General features: G+C 45.2%; 1 protein-coding gene across 1 annotated transcript; it reads left to right on the forward strand.

The window, feature by feature from the left end:
• The first annotated feature begins 619 nt into the window (after positions 1–619).
• LOC148144055 (uncharacterized) lies at positions 620–12,842 on the forward strand. The gene is made up of 3 exons (XM_087975723.1): positions 620–760; positions 9,723–10,348; positions 12,833–12,842. The coding sequence occupies exons 1-3, from the start codon at positions 620–622 to the stop codon at positions 12,840–12,842; spliced, it is 777 nt and encodes a 258-aa protein (XP_087831849.1).
• The last annotated feature ends 6,207 nt before the right edge of the window (positions 12,843–19,049 follow it).

Consider the following 19,049-nt stretch of genomic DNA (forward strand, 5'->3'; position numbering starts at 1 on the left):
TCACCCAAAATGAATACCCTCTCGTTCTGGACTCTCCCACCCTAGCGAAAATACCTTGTTTATCTAACCTTTCAATGCCCCTCATGATTTTATAAATGTCTATAAGGTTTTATAAACCCTCAGCATCCAACGCTGTATGAAAATCAGCCCCAGCCTATTCAGCCTCTCCCTGCAACTGAACCCTTCCAACCTTTGCAACATATTTGTAAATCGTTTTTGAACCCTTCTAAGTTTCACAACATCATTGCTACTCATGATTAATAGGCTGTGAACAATCTATATTGTTCAGGGCATAAGAGCGGGCATTTGTTGAGGGGAATTAACTTTCAAAGTGTTTTTTTCTGACCCTGAGGTCCCTTTAAATCTTTTCCCTCTCAACCGAAATCTATGCCCTCTAGTTTGGGACTCCCCTGCCCTGGGGAAAAGACATTCAAAAGTTGAGGAGTCACACAAAATGCAAACGCAATAAAATGTCGAGCTACAGGTTTAAAAAAATGTGGCTTCAGCTTTTTTTAAACTCCTGTTGACATTTGACATTCGGGTACAAAATCTTGTCAACAACACCAGCATCGCCACAGACCACACTGCGCATACTCCTCGGTGTCAGTAAGTACTGCGCATGTTCAGCGGCGTTAACAAGAACTGCGCATGCCCCACGCTGTCCGCAATTACGGACCGCGACCTTCTTTTGATGGACCAATGGGGAGCTCGGGATGACCGGAAGGAGCCTGGTTCCTTTGTCAATCAGAGCCTTGCTATTGTCTGAATACGGAAGTTTGACCATGAGCTTCTGAAGCTGCTACTGCTGTTGTTCCTCTCTGAAGGAAGATTGAGCTTCACTCCAGACTGCAACTTCCTTCCTCTGTCCAACATCTGTGAGTACGGCACTTTCTTTTCTCACCCCCTTTTCCATTTGTTTTCATTCTGGGGTTCAATTTTTGTTTTGCAGTAATTGAAAGGAAAGGGAGTGAATCCCGGCGAGGGGAGAGAGTCTGGAAAAGTTGGTCCAAGATTGTGTCTCAGTTAGCAAACACATGGCAAATGTCGTAGCACAATGTGAAGTTATCGCATTTGCTGTTTTAAAAAAAAGCAGAAAGGAGACGCATTCCTTAAATAGTGATATATTGGGATGTGAAGAAAGTGAGTACTGCATATGCTGGAGATCAGAGTCGAAAAGTGTAGGGCTGGAAAAGCATAGCAGGTTCAGGCAGCATCTGAGGAGCAGGAGATTCGACATTTCAGGCACGAGCCCTTCATCAGGAATGATGTGTTGATGTACAAACAGGCCTCAGCGTCCTTCTATATCAGCAAGCAATGAGCAAGGCAAGTGGTACATTAGCAAGAGGAATTGAGTTTAGAGGTGGCGATGTCTTCTTGCAGTTGGGGGTGGGGTTCATTGAATATATTCAAGGCTGAGTTCATTTGAATTTTCGACAACAAGGAAGTGGATGGGGGGAGGCAAGAAAATGGGTTTAAGACCAGTATAGAACAGTTAGACAGTCAGACAGTGCAGAAACAGACTGTTCTGTCCAACTCGTCCATGCTGACTATGTTCTCAAACTAAACTAGTTGCACCTGCCAGTGTTTGGCCCATATCCCTCTGAACCATTCCTATTCAAGTGCTGATCCAAATGCTTTTTAACCCTTTTAACTGGACTACATCCACCACTTGAACTGAATGGAATTTATTTATTGTCACATGTCCTGAGGCACTGTGAAAAGTGTTGTCTTGCGATCACATAGTTAAGTAGCATAGTAAATAATAGGTAAACAGCGGCAAAAACAAAAGCAAACGTTCAGGCAAATCCTGAGAGTTTGAGAGTCTATTCAGTGTTCTAACAATAGTAGGGTAGAAACTGTTACAAAACCGGCTGGTGCGTTTGTTCAGGCTTCTGTACCTTGTCCTCGATGGTAGAGGTTGGAGACAAACATTGCCAGAGTGGGATGGATCTTTAAGAATGCTGGCGGCTTCCCTTGACAGCAGGCCTGGTAGATGGATTCTATAGATGGGAGGTTGACCTTTGTGATTGTCTGGGCTGAGTTCACCACTCTCTGTAACCATCTCCAATCTTGAATGGTACAGTTGCCATACCAGGTAGTGATACATCCAAGACAGCTTGTTGTGGATGACCACTCCCAGGAGCTTGACACTCTCCTCTCATTCCACCTCTGTGCTCTTAATGTGTATGGGTGCGTGAGTAACATCCCGCCAAAAGTCAATAACGAGTTTCTTGGTTTTGCTAGCATTGAGATCTAGTTTGTTTTCAGTGCATCATTTTTCCAGGTCTTCCACCTCCCGTCTGCAGTCTGTTTTGTTGCCATCTGAGATTTGACTGACTATAGTGGTGCCAGTGAACTTGCAAATGGCATTAGTCTTGTATTTGGTGACGCAGTCGTGGGTATACAGTGAGTACAGTAGGGGGCTGAGTATGCACCCCTGGAGGGCTACAGTGTTGTGTTAGTGAGGATCAAATATTGTCCCCAGTCTTCACTGATTGTGGCCTGTGGGTAAGGAAACTGAGGATCCAGTTGCAGAGAGTGGGGCTTAGTCCGAGATCACTAAGTTTAGTAATCAGTCTCGAGGGGATAATAATGTTAAAGGTTGAATTGTAGTCAATAAGTAGGATTCTTACGTACCTGTTCTTGGTGTCAAGATGTTCTAGGGAGGAGGGAAGAGCAAATGATATAGCATCTGACGTGGAGTGGGGCAAGAGTAGTGGGAAGGCTGGAGTTGATTAATGCCATGACCAGCTTTTCAAAGCAATTCATGACCACCGAAGTTAGGGCAACTGGGCGGTAGTTATTGAGACGTGCTGCATGAGTCTTCTGAGGCACAGGGATGATGTTGGCCCTCTTGTAACAGGCAGGGACAGTGGCCTGCTGCAGGGAGAGGTTGAAGGTGTACGGGAAGACCTCTGCCAGTTGATCTGCACATGCTCTGAATGCACGGCCTGGTCCTACGTCTGATCCCATCGCTTTCCTTGGATTCACACGAAGGAAAACTGATCTGACCTCTGGACTTTCTCTGGACATTCATTCCACACACAAACTACTCTCTTAAAAAAGGGTGCTTCTGATGTCTTTTTAAAATCTTTCTCCTCTCGCCTTAAAAATGTGCTCCCTAATCTTGAAGCTCACATCTGAGCCAAAGGACATCTCTATCCTTTGTGATTTTATAATCCTCTGTGAGGTCACCTCTATGCTCCAGTGAAAAAAATTCCCAGTTTATCGACCTAGATGTAGGTATATTAATATCCAGTCATGATCTGTTGAATGCTGGTGCAGGCTTGAAAGATCCAAATGGCCTACTCCTGCTCCCAAGTTTCTCTCACTGTGTCCAGAACAGCAAGAGCCTATAAGACACAGGAGCAGAAATTAGGCCAATCAGCCCACTGGGTCTGCTCCACCATTCAATCATGGCTGATAAATTTCTCAACCCCATTCTCCAGCTTTCTCCCCTTGATACTCAAGAACCTATCATCTGTTTCAGTCTTAAATATACTCAGTGACTTCACTACCGCAGCTTTCTGTGGCAGTAAATTTCATAGATTCGCCACTGTCTGGCTGAAGAAGTTTCTCCTTATCTCCTTTCGAAAAGATCTTCCGTTTACTCGAAGGCTGTGCCCTCGAGTCCCCATCTCTCCTACCACTGAAACATCTCCCCCACCATGCACTCTGTCCAAGCCATTCAGCTAAGCCATGTTTCAATTAAATCCCCCCTGAGTGTAGGCCTGTTCATCAACATGAACCAGACTTTTCAGGATGAGGCAGAGCAGGGATTAGGTTCAGTAAAATGAGAATGAAAGGGAGAGTGTGTGGGATGGAGATTTTCAGCTTTTAGGGAATAAGGGAGGAAAGAGAGTTTGCTATAAATTATAATCGATCGGATGGAATACTGGACCGAGGATTGGCAGATGGAGTTTAATTTAGACGAACGTGAGGTGTTGCATTTTAGGAAAGCAATCCAGGACTTAACCAGTTAATGGGGAATGTTGCTAGTGAGGGTGAGAATAGGTGGACAAGGCAGATGAATGTGTGGCTGAGGAACTGATGCATGGGAGAAAGGATCCAAAAATGTGAATATTGGAATCTCTTCTGGGGTAGAAAAGACCTGTACAAGAAGGATGGATCGCACCCGAATTGGAAGGGGACTAATATATTGCTGGGAGATTTTCGAGAGCTGCTCAGGAGGATTTAAACTAGTAAGGTAGGGGTGGGTGGGGGGCAGGGATTGCAGGGACCCAGAGAAATAGTGAGGAAAGAGATCAGTCTGTGACTGGTCCAGTTGGGAAAGGGACTGAGTTAAACAATCAGAGCAGGAAGTAACAAAGCAGAGAACAAGGTAGGACTGATAAATTAAACTACATTTATTTCAATTGCAAGAGGCCAAACAGGGAAGGCAGATGATGGTTAGGAACTTGGGACTGAGATATCATGGCAATTACTGAAACATGGCTCAAGGATGGACAGCACTGGCAGCTTAATGTTCTAGAACACACATGGCATTGGAAGGATAGAAAGGGGGGCAGGAGAGGAGGGAGAGTGGCTTTTTTGATAAGGGATATATTACTGTGCTTAGGGAGGATATTCCTGGGAATACATGCAGGAAGCTTATTTGGGTGGAACTGAGAAATAAAAAAAGGGATGATCACCTTATTGGGATTTTATTACAGACTCCCTAATAGTCAGAGGGAAATTGAGAAAAAAATTGTAAGATTTCAGTTATCTGTAATAATAATAATAGGGTGGTTATGGTCAGGGATTTTAACTTTCCCAACATAGACTGGGACTTCCATAGTGTTTAAAGGCAGTACAAAGGCAGTTGGAGTATACTTAAGAGTAAACTCAGGAGGGCAAAAAGGGAACATGAGATAGCTTCGACAAGTAGAGTTAAGGAGGAATTTAAATGTGTACAAGAAAATTTTCTGATTCAGTCAATGGATGTTCTGACGAGTGAAGGTGCAAACCGTGACCTACTCTTGGGAAATAAGGCAGGGCAGGTGACTGAGCTGTCAGTGGAGGAGCACTTTGGGGCCAGTGACCATAATTCTATGAGCTATAAAAGAGTGATGATAAAGTATAGACCAGATCTAAATTGGAGGATGGCTAACTTGGTATTAGGCAAGATCTTTCAAAAGCTAACTGGGAGCAGATGTTCGCAGGTAAAGGGATAGCTAGAAAATGGGAAGCCTTCAAAAATAAGAAACTGAGAGTCCAGAGACAGTATATTCCTGTTAGTGTGAAAGGGGAAAAACAAGGTAAAAACAAGGACTGCAGATGCTGGAAACCAGATTATAGATTAGATGAAGGGCTTTTGCCCAAAACATCGATTTTCCTGCTCCTTGGATGCTGCCTGAACTGCTGTGTTTTTCCAGCACCACTCTCATCTGGAACCCAGGGTGAAAGGGGAGGCTGGTAGGTGTAGTGAATGCTGAATGACGAGAGGAATTGAGCTTTTGGTTCAGAAAAAGAAGGAAGCATATGACAAGTATAGACAGGAGAGATCGAGTGAATCCTGACAGTACAAAGCAGTTGGATTATACTTAAGAGTAAACTCAGGAGGGCAAAAAGGGAACATGAGATAGCTTCGACAAGTAGAGTTAAGGAGAATCCAAAGGGTTTTTATAAATACATTAAGGAGAAAAGGGTAACTGGGGAGAGAACAGGGCCCCTCAAAGATCAGCAAGACAGCCGATGTGTGGAGCTGCAGGAGTTGGGGGTGATAATAAACAAGTATTTTGCATCAGTGTTTACTGTAGGGAAGGACATGGAAGAAATAGAATGTGTGGAAACAGATGATGATATCTTGAAAAATGTAAAAATGTCCATACTACAAAGGAGGTGGTGCTGGATGTCTTGAAATGCATGCAAGTGGATAAATCCCCAGAACCTGATCAGTTGTACCCTAGAACTCTGTGGGAAGCTGGAGAAGTGATTGCTGGGTCCCTTGCTGAGGTATTTGTACCATCGGTAGTCACAAGTGAGGTGATGAAAGACTGGAGGTTGTCTAACGGTGGTACCAATATTTAAGAAAGATTGCAAGGAAAAGCCAGGGAACTATCAACCAGTGAGCCTGACATTGCCGGAGGGCAAGTGGTTGGAGGTAATCCTGAGAGACAGGATTTACATGTATTTGGAAAGGCAAGGACTGATTAGGGATAGTCAGCATGGCTTTGTGCGTGAGAAATAATGCCTCACGAACTTGATTGAATTTTTTGAAGAAGCAGCAAGGGATTGACGAGGGCAGAGCAGTCGACATGATCTCCATGGACTTCAGAAAGGCATTCAACAAGGTTCCTCATGAGAGACTGGTTAGCAAGGTTAGATCTCGAGAAATACAGGGAGAACTAGCAATTTGGATACAGATCTGGTTTGAAGGTAGTAGACAGAGTGGTGGTGAAGGGTTGATTTTCAGACTGGAGGCCTGTGACCAGTGTTGTGCCACATGGATTGGTGCTGGTCCCAATACTTTTCATCATTCATATGAATGATTTGGATGTGAGCATAAGAGGTATAGTTAGTAAGTTTGCAGATGACACCAAAATTGGAGGTGTAGTGGACAGCAAATAAGGTTACCTCAGATGACAATGGGATCTTAATCCGATGGGCCAATGGGCTAAGGAATGGCAGATGGAGTTTAATTTAGATAAATGTGAGGTATTACATTTGGAAAAGCAAATCAGGTAAGGTCCGAGGGAGTGTTGCTGATCAAAGAAACCTTGGAGTGCAGGTTCATAGCTTCTTGACAGTAGAGTCGCAGGTAGATAGAACAGTGAGGAAGGCATTTGTATTGCCTTCCTTTATCGGTCAGAGCATTGGGTAGGAAAGTTGAGAGGTCACGTTCCAGCTGTATAGGACACTGGTTAGGCCACTTTCGGAATATTGTGTGCAATTCTGGTCTCCTTCCTAACAGGAGGATGCTGTGAAACTTGAAAGGGTTCAGAAAAGATTTACAAGAATGTTGCCAGGTTTGGAGGATTTTAGCTATCTGGAGAGGCAGAATAGACTCGGACTGTTTTCCTGGAGCGTCAGAAGCTTTTGTGGGGGGGGGGGGGGTGACCTTCGACACGTTTATTCTATCCATAATCCTCATGATTTTATAAACAGACAAGGTCTTCTCCCTGGGTTGTGGAGTCCAGAACTAGAGGGCATAGGTTTAGAGTGAGAGGGGAAAGATTTTAAAAGGGACTTCAGGGACAAGTGTTTCATGCAGAGGGTGGTGAATGTATGGAATGAGTGTCAGAGTAAGTGATGGAGGATGGTACAACTAAGGCATTTAAAAGGCATCTGGATGGGTATATGAATAGGAAAGGTTTAGAGCGATAGTGGCCAAGTCCTGGCAAATGGGACGAGATTAGGTTAGGATAACTGGTCGGCATGGACGAGTTGGACTAAAGGGTCTGTTTCCGTGCTGTACACCTCTACGACATTACTTCAGGACTCTGAAATTGTTCATGAAAACCACTTCAGTAATCTGCCCAGTTTTAACACTACAATACACAGGAGCAGAATGAGGTCATTTGGCCCATTGAGTCTGCTCCACCAGTCGATCATGGCCGATATGTTTCTCAACCCCATTCTGTTGCCTTCTCCTCGTAACCCTTGATCCCCTTACTTATCAAAGACCTATCTATCCCTGTCTTAAATGCCCTCAACGACTTGGCCTCCACAGCGCTCTGCAGCAATGAGATCCACAGATTCACCATCCTCTGGCTGCAGAATTTCCTCCTCATCTCAGTTCTGAAGGCATTCCTTCACCCTGAGCCTGTGTCCTCTGGTCCTCGTTTCTCCTACTGGTGGAAACATCTTCCCCACATCCACTGTATCCAGTCAGAGTCACGCAGCACGGAAACAGATCCTTCCGTCCAACCAGTCCATGTTGACCATAATCCCAAACTAAACTAGTCCCACCTACATGTACTTGGCCCAATATCCCTCTGAACATTTCTTATTCATGTACTTATCCAAATGTCATTTAAATGTTGTGACTGTAGGCGCATCTACCACTTCCTCTGGAAATTCATTCCACACGTGAAGCACTCTGTGTAAAAATGTTACCCCTTATTTTGTTTTTAAATCTTTCTGTTCTCACCTTAAAAATATGTCCGCTAGTCTTGAAATCCCTCATTCCAGGGAAATGACTCCCTGCATTCACCTTCTCTGTATCCATCAAGATTTTATAAATCTCAAAGAAGACCTGAAATGTTAGCTTGCTCTCTCTATGTGGACGCTGCCTGACCAGCTGTGATCTACAGCATTTGTTGTTTTCAGGACGGATTCCAGCATCTGTCGCAATGCGCTCCTAAATGTTGGCTACCTCTTTCCAGATCCTTTGAGACTCAACCTTACTCAACAATCCACTGTGCGGTACAGTCAATAAAGTTCCACATTGCATCTCTTTCAGCACACACGGGCAGCACGTGGCTCAGTGGTTAGCGCTGCTGCCTCACAGCACCAGGGACAAGGATTTGACTCCAGCTTCAGGTGACTGTGCAAACTCCACACAGACATTGTCCTCCCCGTGGCTGTGTGGATTTCATCTAGATGCTCCGGTTTCCTCCCACAGTCCAAAGATGTACAGGTTAGGATGAATTGGCCATGCTCAATTGCCCCATAGTGTTCAGGGATGTGTGGATTAGGTATATTAGTCGGAGGTAAATGGATAGTTGTTGGGCCAAATGGCCTCATTCTGCACTGTAGGGATTTGATGTGGCAACCCCCCAGCTGTTTGCATTTCCTGTAGGGGAAGTGGGGACGGGCCGAAAGTTCAGTGTGTGTGAAGCGAAAATTAAACGTAGTGCTTTGCGTGAGCTCAAGCTGAGTGACTTGGTGGCGGGACTGGAAAAGGAAGGTACAGTGTCTGTGGTTAGTGATGCTGCCTCACGGCACCAGAGAGCCAGATACAATTCCAGCCTCGGGGCCGTTGTGTGTGTGGATATTGCACATTCTCCGTCTGGTGTTTGCGGCGGATTTCTTCCCACTATCCAAAGATGTGCAGGTTTGGGTGAATTAGCCATGTTAAATTGTCCATAGTGTCCAGGATGTGTAGGTTAGATGCATTAATCAGGTGTAAATGTAGAGCAATCGGAGGAGGGTAATGGTGCTTTCAATTTCATGGAATTCCAAAAGAAAAGAATGTTCCGCATAAAGTCGAATTGCTTGTTCTGAATTTCTACCCTGACTGGCAGTGATGACTTTCATAATCTGTTTTTTCCAATGCATTTGAAGATTTGAAGACTGAAGTTTCAAATTCAGTAGTTGAAGGGCTTATGCCCGAAACAGCAACTCTCCTGCTCCTTGGATGCTGCCTGACCTGCTGTGTATTTCCAGCACCACACATTTTGACGGACTCTCCAGCGTCTGCAGTCCTCATTTTCATGTCAATGACAGGCAGTCAATCAATCCAATGGGACTGTAATGATTTTTGACTATGATTCTGTGAGAAAGAGCAAAATTCTTTGGTTTCTGTTTCAGTACGCTTTCAGCATCAGTGGAGCTGGATGAGAGACGCTACTGTGGCAGCGCATTGAATGTGCAGCCGGTCACAATTATGCAGCCTGGAAAGAGGAATTCACGGCAGGGAGGGTTTGTACACGCGTTTGTGTGCAGCTGAAGCTTCGGCCATGGAGAAACCAGAGGAATCTCGCCCCATGGAGAAACCGTGGAAGTGTGGTGACTGCGGGAAAGGCTTCAGTGTCCCATCTGCCCTGGAAATTCATCAGCGCAGTCACACCAGGGAGAGGCCGTTCTCCTGCCCAGAGTGTGGGAAGGGATTTATCCGCTCTTCCCACCTGCTGGACCACCGCCGAGTCCACACTGGGGAGAGACCATTCACCTGCCCCGAGTGCGGGAACAGCTTCACCCACTCCTCCCACTTGCTGGCGCATCAGCGTGTCCACACCGGGGAGAGGCCCTTCCCCTGCTCTGACTGTGGGAAGGCCTTCAGCAAATCCTCTGACCTGCTGAAGCACCAACGGGTCCACACGGGGGAGAGGCCATTCAGTTGCCCCGAGTGCGGGAAGGCCTTTAGCGATTCCTCTGCCCTGCTGAGGCACCAGTGGGTCCACACAGGCAAGAAGCCGTTCCCCTGCCCTGAATGTGGGAAGGGCTTCAGCAGTTCCTCCTCCCTGCTGACACACCAGCGGGTCCACACTGGGGAGAGGCCATTTGCCTGCCCGGAGTGTGGGAAGAATTTTCCCCAGCCCTCCCAACTGCTGACCCACCGGCGGGTCCATACCGGGGAGAAGCCATTCTCCTGCTCAGTGTGCGGGAAGGGCTTTGCAGTCTCCTCCAACCTCGTGGCCCACCGGCGGATCCACACGGGGGAGAGGCCCTTCAGCTGTCGCGAGTGCGGGAAGGCTTTCAGCAATTCCTCCCACCTGCTGAGGCATCAGCGGGTCCACACTGGGGAGAAGCCGTTCTCCTGCCCAGAGTGCGAGAAACGCTTTAACTGCTCCTCCCACCTACTGACCCACCAGCGGATCCACATGGGAGAGTGGCCGTTCTACTGTCCTGAGTGCAGGAAGGGCTTCAGCAATTCTTCTGCTCTGCTGACCCACCAGCGGGTCCATAGAGGGGAGAGGCCATTCGGCTGCCCTGAGTGTGGCAAGAGGTTCACATTTTCCAGCAACTTGCAAAGACACCAGCGGGGGCACCAGTGCTCCCAACAATCGGATACTGCCAGTGACGCTACTGTGGATTAAACCTTGTGCCCCACTCTTAAAAGCCCACCAACTTTCCCACTGTACAAATTGTCAAAAAATTTCTGGACTGCACACTGCCTCGCACCCCCAAGTGCAACTCTAAAGTGGTTCGGGGCGACATGGTGGCTCAGTGGTTAGCACAGCTGCCTCATAGAGCCATGGATTCGGGTTTGAATCTACTGTTTGATTATCCCGTGTCTGCATGGGTTTCCTCCGGGTGTTCCGCTTTTGCTCCCACAATACAAAGATGTACAAGTTAGGGTGAGTTAGCCTAGCCAAATTGTCCATAGTGTTCAGGGATGTGTAAGTGTGGTGCAGTAGTCAGGGGTAAATGTAGACTGGTCAAAAGTGTGGTGCTGGAAAAGCATAGCAGGTCAGGCAGCATCTAAGGCGCAGGAGAATCGACGTTTTGGGCATAAGTCCTTCATCAGGATTCTCCTGGTCTTCGGATGCTGCCTGATCTGCTGTGCTTTTTCAGCACCACATTCTTGCCTCTGATCTCCAGCATCTGCAATCCTCACCTTCTCCAAGTAAATGTAAAGTAATAGGGTTAAGAGAATAGGTCTGGGTGGGTAACTGTATGGAGGGTTGGTGTTGCCTTGTTGGTCCAAAAGGCCTGTTTACATTCTGTAGGGATTCTGTGATTCCATAAACTTTGCTTCCAGTGGGCGACATTACTCGGAGTCTGGGACTGCACGTTCCTAAGAATCTGCAGAAACCTAAGACCACAAGACCACTGGAGCAGACATGAGGCCATTCAGCCCATTGAGTCTGCTCCACCATTTGTTAGAAACAAAAAATAATTGCGGTTGCTGGAATCCAAAGTAGGCAAGCAGGAGGCTGGGAGAACGCAGCAAGCCAGGTAGCATTAGGAGGTAAAGTTAGCATTTCGGGTATTAACCCTCCTTCAGGACTGAAGAAGGGTTCTTCCCAAAACATTGACTTCTGTATCAGAAACAATTTACCAGGATGTTGGCGGGGGTTGGAGGGTTTGAGCTGCAGGGAGAGGCTATTTGGCTGGGTGAGAGATTTAAAAGGGATGTAAGGGGCAATGTTTTCACGCAGAGGGTAGTGCATGTATGGAATGAGTTTCCAGAGAAAGTGGAGGCTGGTACAATTATACCACTGAGAAGGCATCTGGTTTCGGACATGAACAGGAAGGGTTCAGAAAGATAATGGGCCAAATACTGACAAATGGAACCAAATTAATTTAGGATGTCTTGTCAGCGTTGATGATTTGGACTGAAGGGTCTGTTTCCGTGCTGTACATCTCTATGTCTACCGGTCCTGATGCAAGTTTTAAAATTGAGTCCAAGTAACTTTGAATAGTTCAGTCTTGTTGAACTCACCTGTTGAAAGGTTTCAAGTGAATCCCTCCAAGTGATACTGTTTAAAAATGCCGAGTTGGACAAAATATCTCATTAAGTTCGACACAAACCCACAGCTGAAGATATCAGAAATCACACAACACCAGCTTAGAGACCAACAGGTTTATTTGAAATTACAAGCTTTAGGAGCATTGCTCCTTCTTCAATGCTGCTGCTTCATCACTTCACCGACAAAGGAGCAGTGCTCTGAAATCTTGAGTTCAAATAAACCTGTTGGACTCTAACCTGGTGCCATTTGACTTCTGACCTTGTCCAGCCCAATCTAACACCAGCACTTCCACATCAGAGTTGACTAATGAGATCGGATTTTATTCAGTGTGATTAAGTGAGATGCTCATCTGAAAACTCAAAACTGTTGGAGAGACAAAGAGTCCCGATTCAGTGCTACAGCACGGAGACAGGCCCATCGGCCCAAACTGGTCCATGCCGACCAAAATGTCCATCAACAGTAACCCCATTTCCCTGCACTTGGCCACTATCCTTCTAAGCCTTTCCTCGCCATGTGTTTGACTAAATGTCTTTTAAATGTTGTTAATGTACCGACCTCAACCACTTCCACTGGCAGCTCATTCCATACACAAGCCACACTCTAAAATTTTTGCCCCACATATTTTCTCAATCACTCCCCTCTGATCATGTTTGTATGCTCTGTTTGGAGATGTAGGAGTAAAACTTCACAATAAAATATTAATACAGTCTTTATTCATGACTCATGATTAAACACACTTTCTCTATTTACAGCTGTAATTGAGAGGCTTCTCTGAATTAGTCGACATGTTTGTAACAAGTTGTGAAACATGAAAGGGTTCTGAAAAGATTTACAAAGATACTGCCAGGGTTGGGGAGTTTGAGCTGTTGCAAGAGGCTGAAATAGACTGGGGCTATTTTCCCTGGAGGGTCAGAGGCTGAGGGATGACCTTACAGACTATTTCGCTGTAGAAGTGTTTCAGGAAAAAAAAATCTCAAACCTTTTTCCGATTGTTGCCTTTGCCAACATCTGTTGGCCATTAGTGAAGTCCCTTAGCCCAGTCGAATCGGACCCTCTGCCTTTTACAACACCTCTGGGGGAAAAAAAATCAAGATGACATAATCTTCTTAAAGGAGTAACATCATCACAACAGAGAGCACACAAACAGAAACATTTCTATCACAAGGTTGTACAGTTAACAGGCCAAGATAATGTCTTTTCAATTTAGCCAATCAATTTAAATCCGGTCCTTTGGCTACCAATATCTATTAAATTTAAATCTGATGGTTTTGACAACAGAGGACCAATCCTATTGTAAAAACTCAATATGGCATCAAGGGCATAAAAGAAGGGGACAGTTGGACAGAACCCCAGAGCTAACTCCCCATTGCTAGAGCTAAGAGTCCTCAGCACGAGAGAGAGACATCAGCTCTGACAGTCAGCTGTGAATGAGAGAGCATCATTTACAAAAAAACCAGAAGAGCAGGAATTGCAGGAGGCATTCCTGACAAAAGATTCAATAGAAGGATGCTGAGAATATTCTGTAAAACGTAATCTGAGATACGAAATTCTATTTCTTGTTGTTTTAGTGGGTCTTGTATTTACTGGAACAGCATATGACAAAAATCCCGTTTTATGCCAGAATCGTCAGTAGTTCGAAGGGATTTATTAGGTTTGTTAATAGTTTAGTTCAGTTGTTCACCATTCAAGTTGGATATGTAAATTGCTTTTTGTTGATTTTTAAAGTGTCAGGGATTTATTTTTGTTTTTAAGACTATAGCAGATGACACTACTTTTCACACTAATTTTCCAATTATAGGGCAATGCGCTCCTCTTTTGGTGTTTCGGTTTGAGATCTCAGAGGGGAGGGGATTCAGCATTCGCTTTATAACAGTATTGACGTGCCGTCCTGCTGAATGCAAAGGAGTCATTATTAATCCTAGCCTCTCACTCTGATTGTGGGTGAATCGCTTTAATTTGAATACTGACTCAGAAACTGCACAGACAACCAACTGTTGAATCATAATTTACACTTTATTGTAAGGAGGAACCAAAATATAAAACCCCTCAAGTAAGCAAGTTCACCCTCACCCCCCAAATCTTGGCTATCACCCAAGTGATGGCGGAATTTAACATTGTTTCTACCAACAGTGCCCATCTCTGGAAGTTTACAGGGGTTTGATGCAGGGTTGTTCTTCCAAGCACTGCAGCTGAAACATTCTGGAGTTGAATTCTGGTGGAGTTCCGTCACTTTCAGATTTGTGGTGTAACGTTTCTTTAGATTCTGACACCATCTCCCCACACTTCTGGAGACCTCAGGTCTGTAGCTTACCTTCTTATCCTTGAGGGTTTTCCACCTGTTTGAAACAGCCTGTCCTGCAATTAACCCCTTTACGCCAATGTAAAAACAATGACTGCAGATGCTGGAAACCAGAGTCTAGATTAGAGTGGTGCTGGAAAAGCACAGCAGTTCAGACAGCATTCAAGGAGCAGGAAAAATCAACGTTTCAGGCAAAAGCCCTTCATCAGGAATACAGGATTCCTGATGAAGGGCTTTTGCCCGAAATGTTGATTTTCCTGCTCCTTGTATGCCCTCTACACCAAGGCCTTCCTTCTACAGGCAGAATTAATTGTCCTTTTGTCACACAGTTATTAAACACCATTATCTCATCTGTCCAAAGAAACAGCTCATTGTTTTGCCTCCTTCTTCCCAGCGATAGTTAATGTATGTTATTTGTTAACTCCCTTGTAGCAGTTTCTCATTGGCCCTTTCGTTTCTTGGTCCAGAAAGTGTTATTGCTGACTCATGAAGTTATCAAAGTTCTGGAGTTTACAGGACCACACCACATTCCTGTCTGCCTCTTCCAGGAATAACGACTGCTCCTGAGATACTCGCAGTTCCTGACATTCCTTGGTATCCCCAAATACAATCCACATGTCAGTAAATCACTAGTGCTGCCCTGACACCAGACAGTCACTGTTGGAACAGAAGGATTATGGGAAGAAAATACAGAAATCCGAAGTGCAAAGAGACTTGGGAATTCAAGTCCAGGATTTTCTCAAAGTAAACTTGCAGGTTGAGTCAGTAGTTAGGAAGGCAAATGCAATAATGGCATTTATTTTGACAGGACTTGAATACAAAAGCAGGGATGTACTTCTGAGACACTATAAGGCTCTGGTCAGGCCACATTTGCAGCATTGAGAGCAGTTTTGGGCCTCCTATTAGCAAGGATGTATTGGCCCAGGAGGGTGTTCAGAGGAGGTTCACGAGAATGGTCCCAGGAATGAAACGTTTAACATATGAGGAACTTTTGAGGACTCTGGGACTATATGGAGTTTAGAAGGATGAGGGGGGTTACAATTGAAACCTACAGGATATTGAACGGCCTGGACAGAGTGGATGTTGGGAAGATGTTTCCATTGTTAGGACAAAGTAGGACCCGAGAGTACAGCCTTAAGAAGAAAAGGAAGACCCTTTAGTTGGGAGATAAGGAAAACCTTCTTCAGCCAGAGAGTGGTGTATCTATGGAATTCACAGCCACAGAAGGCTGTGGAGGCCAGGTCATTGAGCAGATTTAAGATGGAGACAGAAATGATCTAGAGTATCGAGGGGATCAAGGGTTCCGGGACGAATGGGCTTGAGAAAGTTAACAGCCACGATTGAATGGTGGAGTTGACTCAATGGGATGAATGGCCTAATTTCAGCTCCTATGGTCTTATGATATGCTGATGTGTGGAGGGGTGATGAGTGGGCAAAGAGATGAAGGGAGAGTAGAATTAAGGGGAAGCTGGATACAGCCACAAGGGTGAAAGAAATACAAGAACTGTACAATAAATGACAGAACTCTTAGGAGCACTGGCATGCAGAGGGATGTGGAAGTGGAAACAGAGGTGGGTATGGTGGTCAAGAAGGCACATAGGATGCTTGCCTTTCCTGGGTGTGAGAGTTGGCAAGTTACATTACAGCTATTTATTTCAACCACATTCGGAATATTGTATGCAGTACTGGTCACCACGCTATCAGAAGGAACGTGGATGCTCTGGGAGGGGGTGCTTTAGTCAAGGGCTAATGTTGCGTAATAGGAGTAGGTGAATAAGTCTGTGTCAGTTACTCTTCAGAGGGTCAGTGTGCACATGTTGCGCCGAATGGTCTTTTCCACACTAGGGATTCTATGTTACTCAGAGGTTTTTTTATTCCCCAGAGTGAAAAGAACAACAACACAAGGGCACAGGTTCAAGGCAAGAGGAGGGCAGTCTACAGGAGAAGTGGAGGGGAAGATTTTTCACACAGAGGGTTGATGGGTGGTGGAAGGAGGCATCTTAGCAACGTTTAAGGTGTATCTTGATAGACACATGAACGCGAGATGAACAGAAGGATAGAAACCGCACATGGGCAATAAATAGCAGGTCCAAGTGAAAATTAAGAATTGGCACAGGCTTGACAGGGGTGCCTAAACCAAATAAGAATGGCTTGTGACTGTGTTGTACTGATACAGGTTTTCCCCACTATCCAAAAGTGGAGCGTTCCTATGAAACCTTTCATAAGGCAAAATAGCGTAAAGCGAAGAAGCAATGAACATTAATTCATTTATATCGTATATACTCAAGTAATAGTCAAATTTTTGACTACTTTTTAAGGTTAAATTTAGGGGGTCGACTGTTACTTGGATACTACTTGAGGGGCTGAAATTCATGCCTGTCAAGATTCATACCGTATCATAAGCAGAAGCTCAACTGATGAATAAAGCAAAAAAAAATTATGGTAATTCTGAAAACTGAGTGGAATATACAGACAACAGACTGGAAGACAGGAACAGAGCCGAACAACCGACAGACTGCAGAGCTGGAGTGGAACATGGCGGCCATCACACTGTCTCACAAACATGGGTCGGTTGTCTATGAAGAACTAGGGTCGACTTTTACATGATCAGACTACTTTTCACAACACTTGCAAGAAAAAGAAATCAAACACGTCCAATTCGCCATGCATGGAGAACAGGAAATAAAGTAAAGAATTTTTTTTTAAAAAAAAGAGATTTCCAGCATTCATACACAACTAAAGATGTGCACATGTCCATTTAAATACTGGGTAGGTTGATTCTTTGGAAGATGACAATCGCAAAGAAATGAAGCTTTTCAACAAAATGCTGGATTTTGTAAAATGATTAATTAGTATGCCCACTCCCCTCCCTCCATCACATCACTGGGCAAGACAAAACCCCAGGATCTAAATAACATACCTACATACACACACACACACACACACAATCCTACCCATTTTACGTGCAATTACCTCAAATCACATTTATAAAACATAACCATAGAGGTTTACACAGGCTCTCGTACACAATATTGCCTGTGACCTTCTACAGCGCTGTGAAGTGCTGCAAATCCCATGATGACAGTATTTCATATCCAATGTGTTAAATCACATTGTATATTTTATAAAAAAATATATCTATACATTATACACAATTTAACATCGGAACAGTTCAGTCAGATGGTACAGCCTGCCCTCCTACATGGATTATAGAAGGTGTATGGAGGATTAGATGGTGATTCTAATAGAAATTATGTTTGTTTTAGGAATGGGAGTGATTGTGGCTCCAGGCTAATGGCGATCCGCCTTATCCCCCGGGTTCCCCCTCAGCCCAGCCCGGTACCTGGTAGAGTGAAGCCGCGGGTAGCTCCAGGCTCACGGTCCAGCACAGCACCGAGTGCAGCCTCTCCTCCAGCTTGTGCTCCGCCGGACTTTACCCCCCGCCGCCGCTCCTCCACCTCCCGCCGCCGAGGAAGCCGCGGGCGCCGGCTCTCTCTCCTCCACCGCCGACATTTTTAATTTGTTTTCTCGTTCACCCCGTAACCGTCACCTCCCCCTTCCCGGGCCCGGGAATTATACACAAATAAACAATAAACCCCACCGGGGACTGTCTCCTTTTATTCACAACTTTTGTTTGAAAAGTTCCGGCTTTAATTTGAAATGTATTTTAAAGGTATTTTCTGAGGTAAACGATGCCTGTCTGCCCCCCTCCCTCCGTCAGAAACCGCCCGCTGATGAGAAAACCGCAGCCTCGCGCCGCCATCTTTGTTTTTCTCTTCTTTCCGTCTCCTCCTTCTGTGAGGCGCGTCATCCACGCTCCGCCCAATCAGAGCGCACCTTACTCCACCTGACCAATGGCGACCGGCGCTGTTTGTTACTGACAGAGTTTGTGTCCAATTGCCAATTTGGGATAAAAAAAGGCGGGAGCCACAATTTTTTTCCCCTGTGACTGCACATCTCATTCCTTTTGCCTGTCTCTTCCGCAGGGGAGGGGGAATCCCAAACTAGAGGGCACAGGTTTAGGATGAGAGGGGAAAGATTTAAAAGGAACCCAAGGATTTTAAAAAACAAAGTGTGAAAGTTAATTCGCCTCAAGAAAAGCCCCCTCTTACGACCTGAACAAAATAGATTGTTCATAGTCTATTACTCACTAAACAAGAAGGATGTTGTGAAACTTAAAAGAGTTTAGAAATTATTTATAAGAATGTTGCTAGGGTTGGAGGGTTTGAGCTACAGGGAGAGGGTGAATTGGCTGGGGCTATTTTCCTTGGAGCATTGGAGGCTGAGGGGTGACCTTATGGAGGTTTATAAGAACTTGACAGGTATGGATATGAGAAAAAGATAAGGTGTTCTCTGGGGCGGGGGAGTCCAGTACAAGAGGGCATTGTTTTTGTGTGAGAGGGGAAAGATTTAAAGTGGCCCCAAGGGGCAACTTTTTCACATATAGGTTGGTGTGCCAGGAAAAAAGGTGGAGGCTGGTACAAATACAACATTTAAAAGGCATCTGGATAGGTACATGAATAGGAAGTTTTAGAGGGATATGGACAAAGTGCTGGCAAATGGGATGAGATTAATTTAGGCTATCTGGTCGGCACATACCGAAAGATTGTTTTTTTGTGCTCTACAACTCAATGGTTCTATTTCCACAGAGCCAGAACCAATTTCAAAAG

Source organism: Chiloscyllium plagiosum, unplaced genomic scaffold (assembly GCF_037043375.1).
Source record: "Chiloscyllium plagiosum isolate Xiang-an unplaced genomic scaffold, Cpla_swu_hap1 HiC_scaffold_27, whole genome shotgun sequence".
Classification (NCBI taxonomy): domain Eukaryota; kingdom Metazoa; phylum Chordata; class Chondrichthyes; order Orectolobiformes; family Hemiscylliidae; genus Chiloscyllium; species Chiloscyllium plagiosum.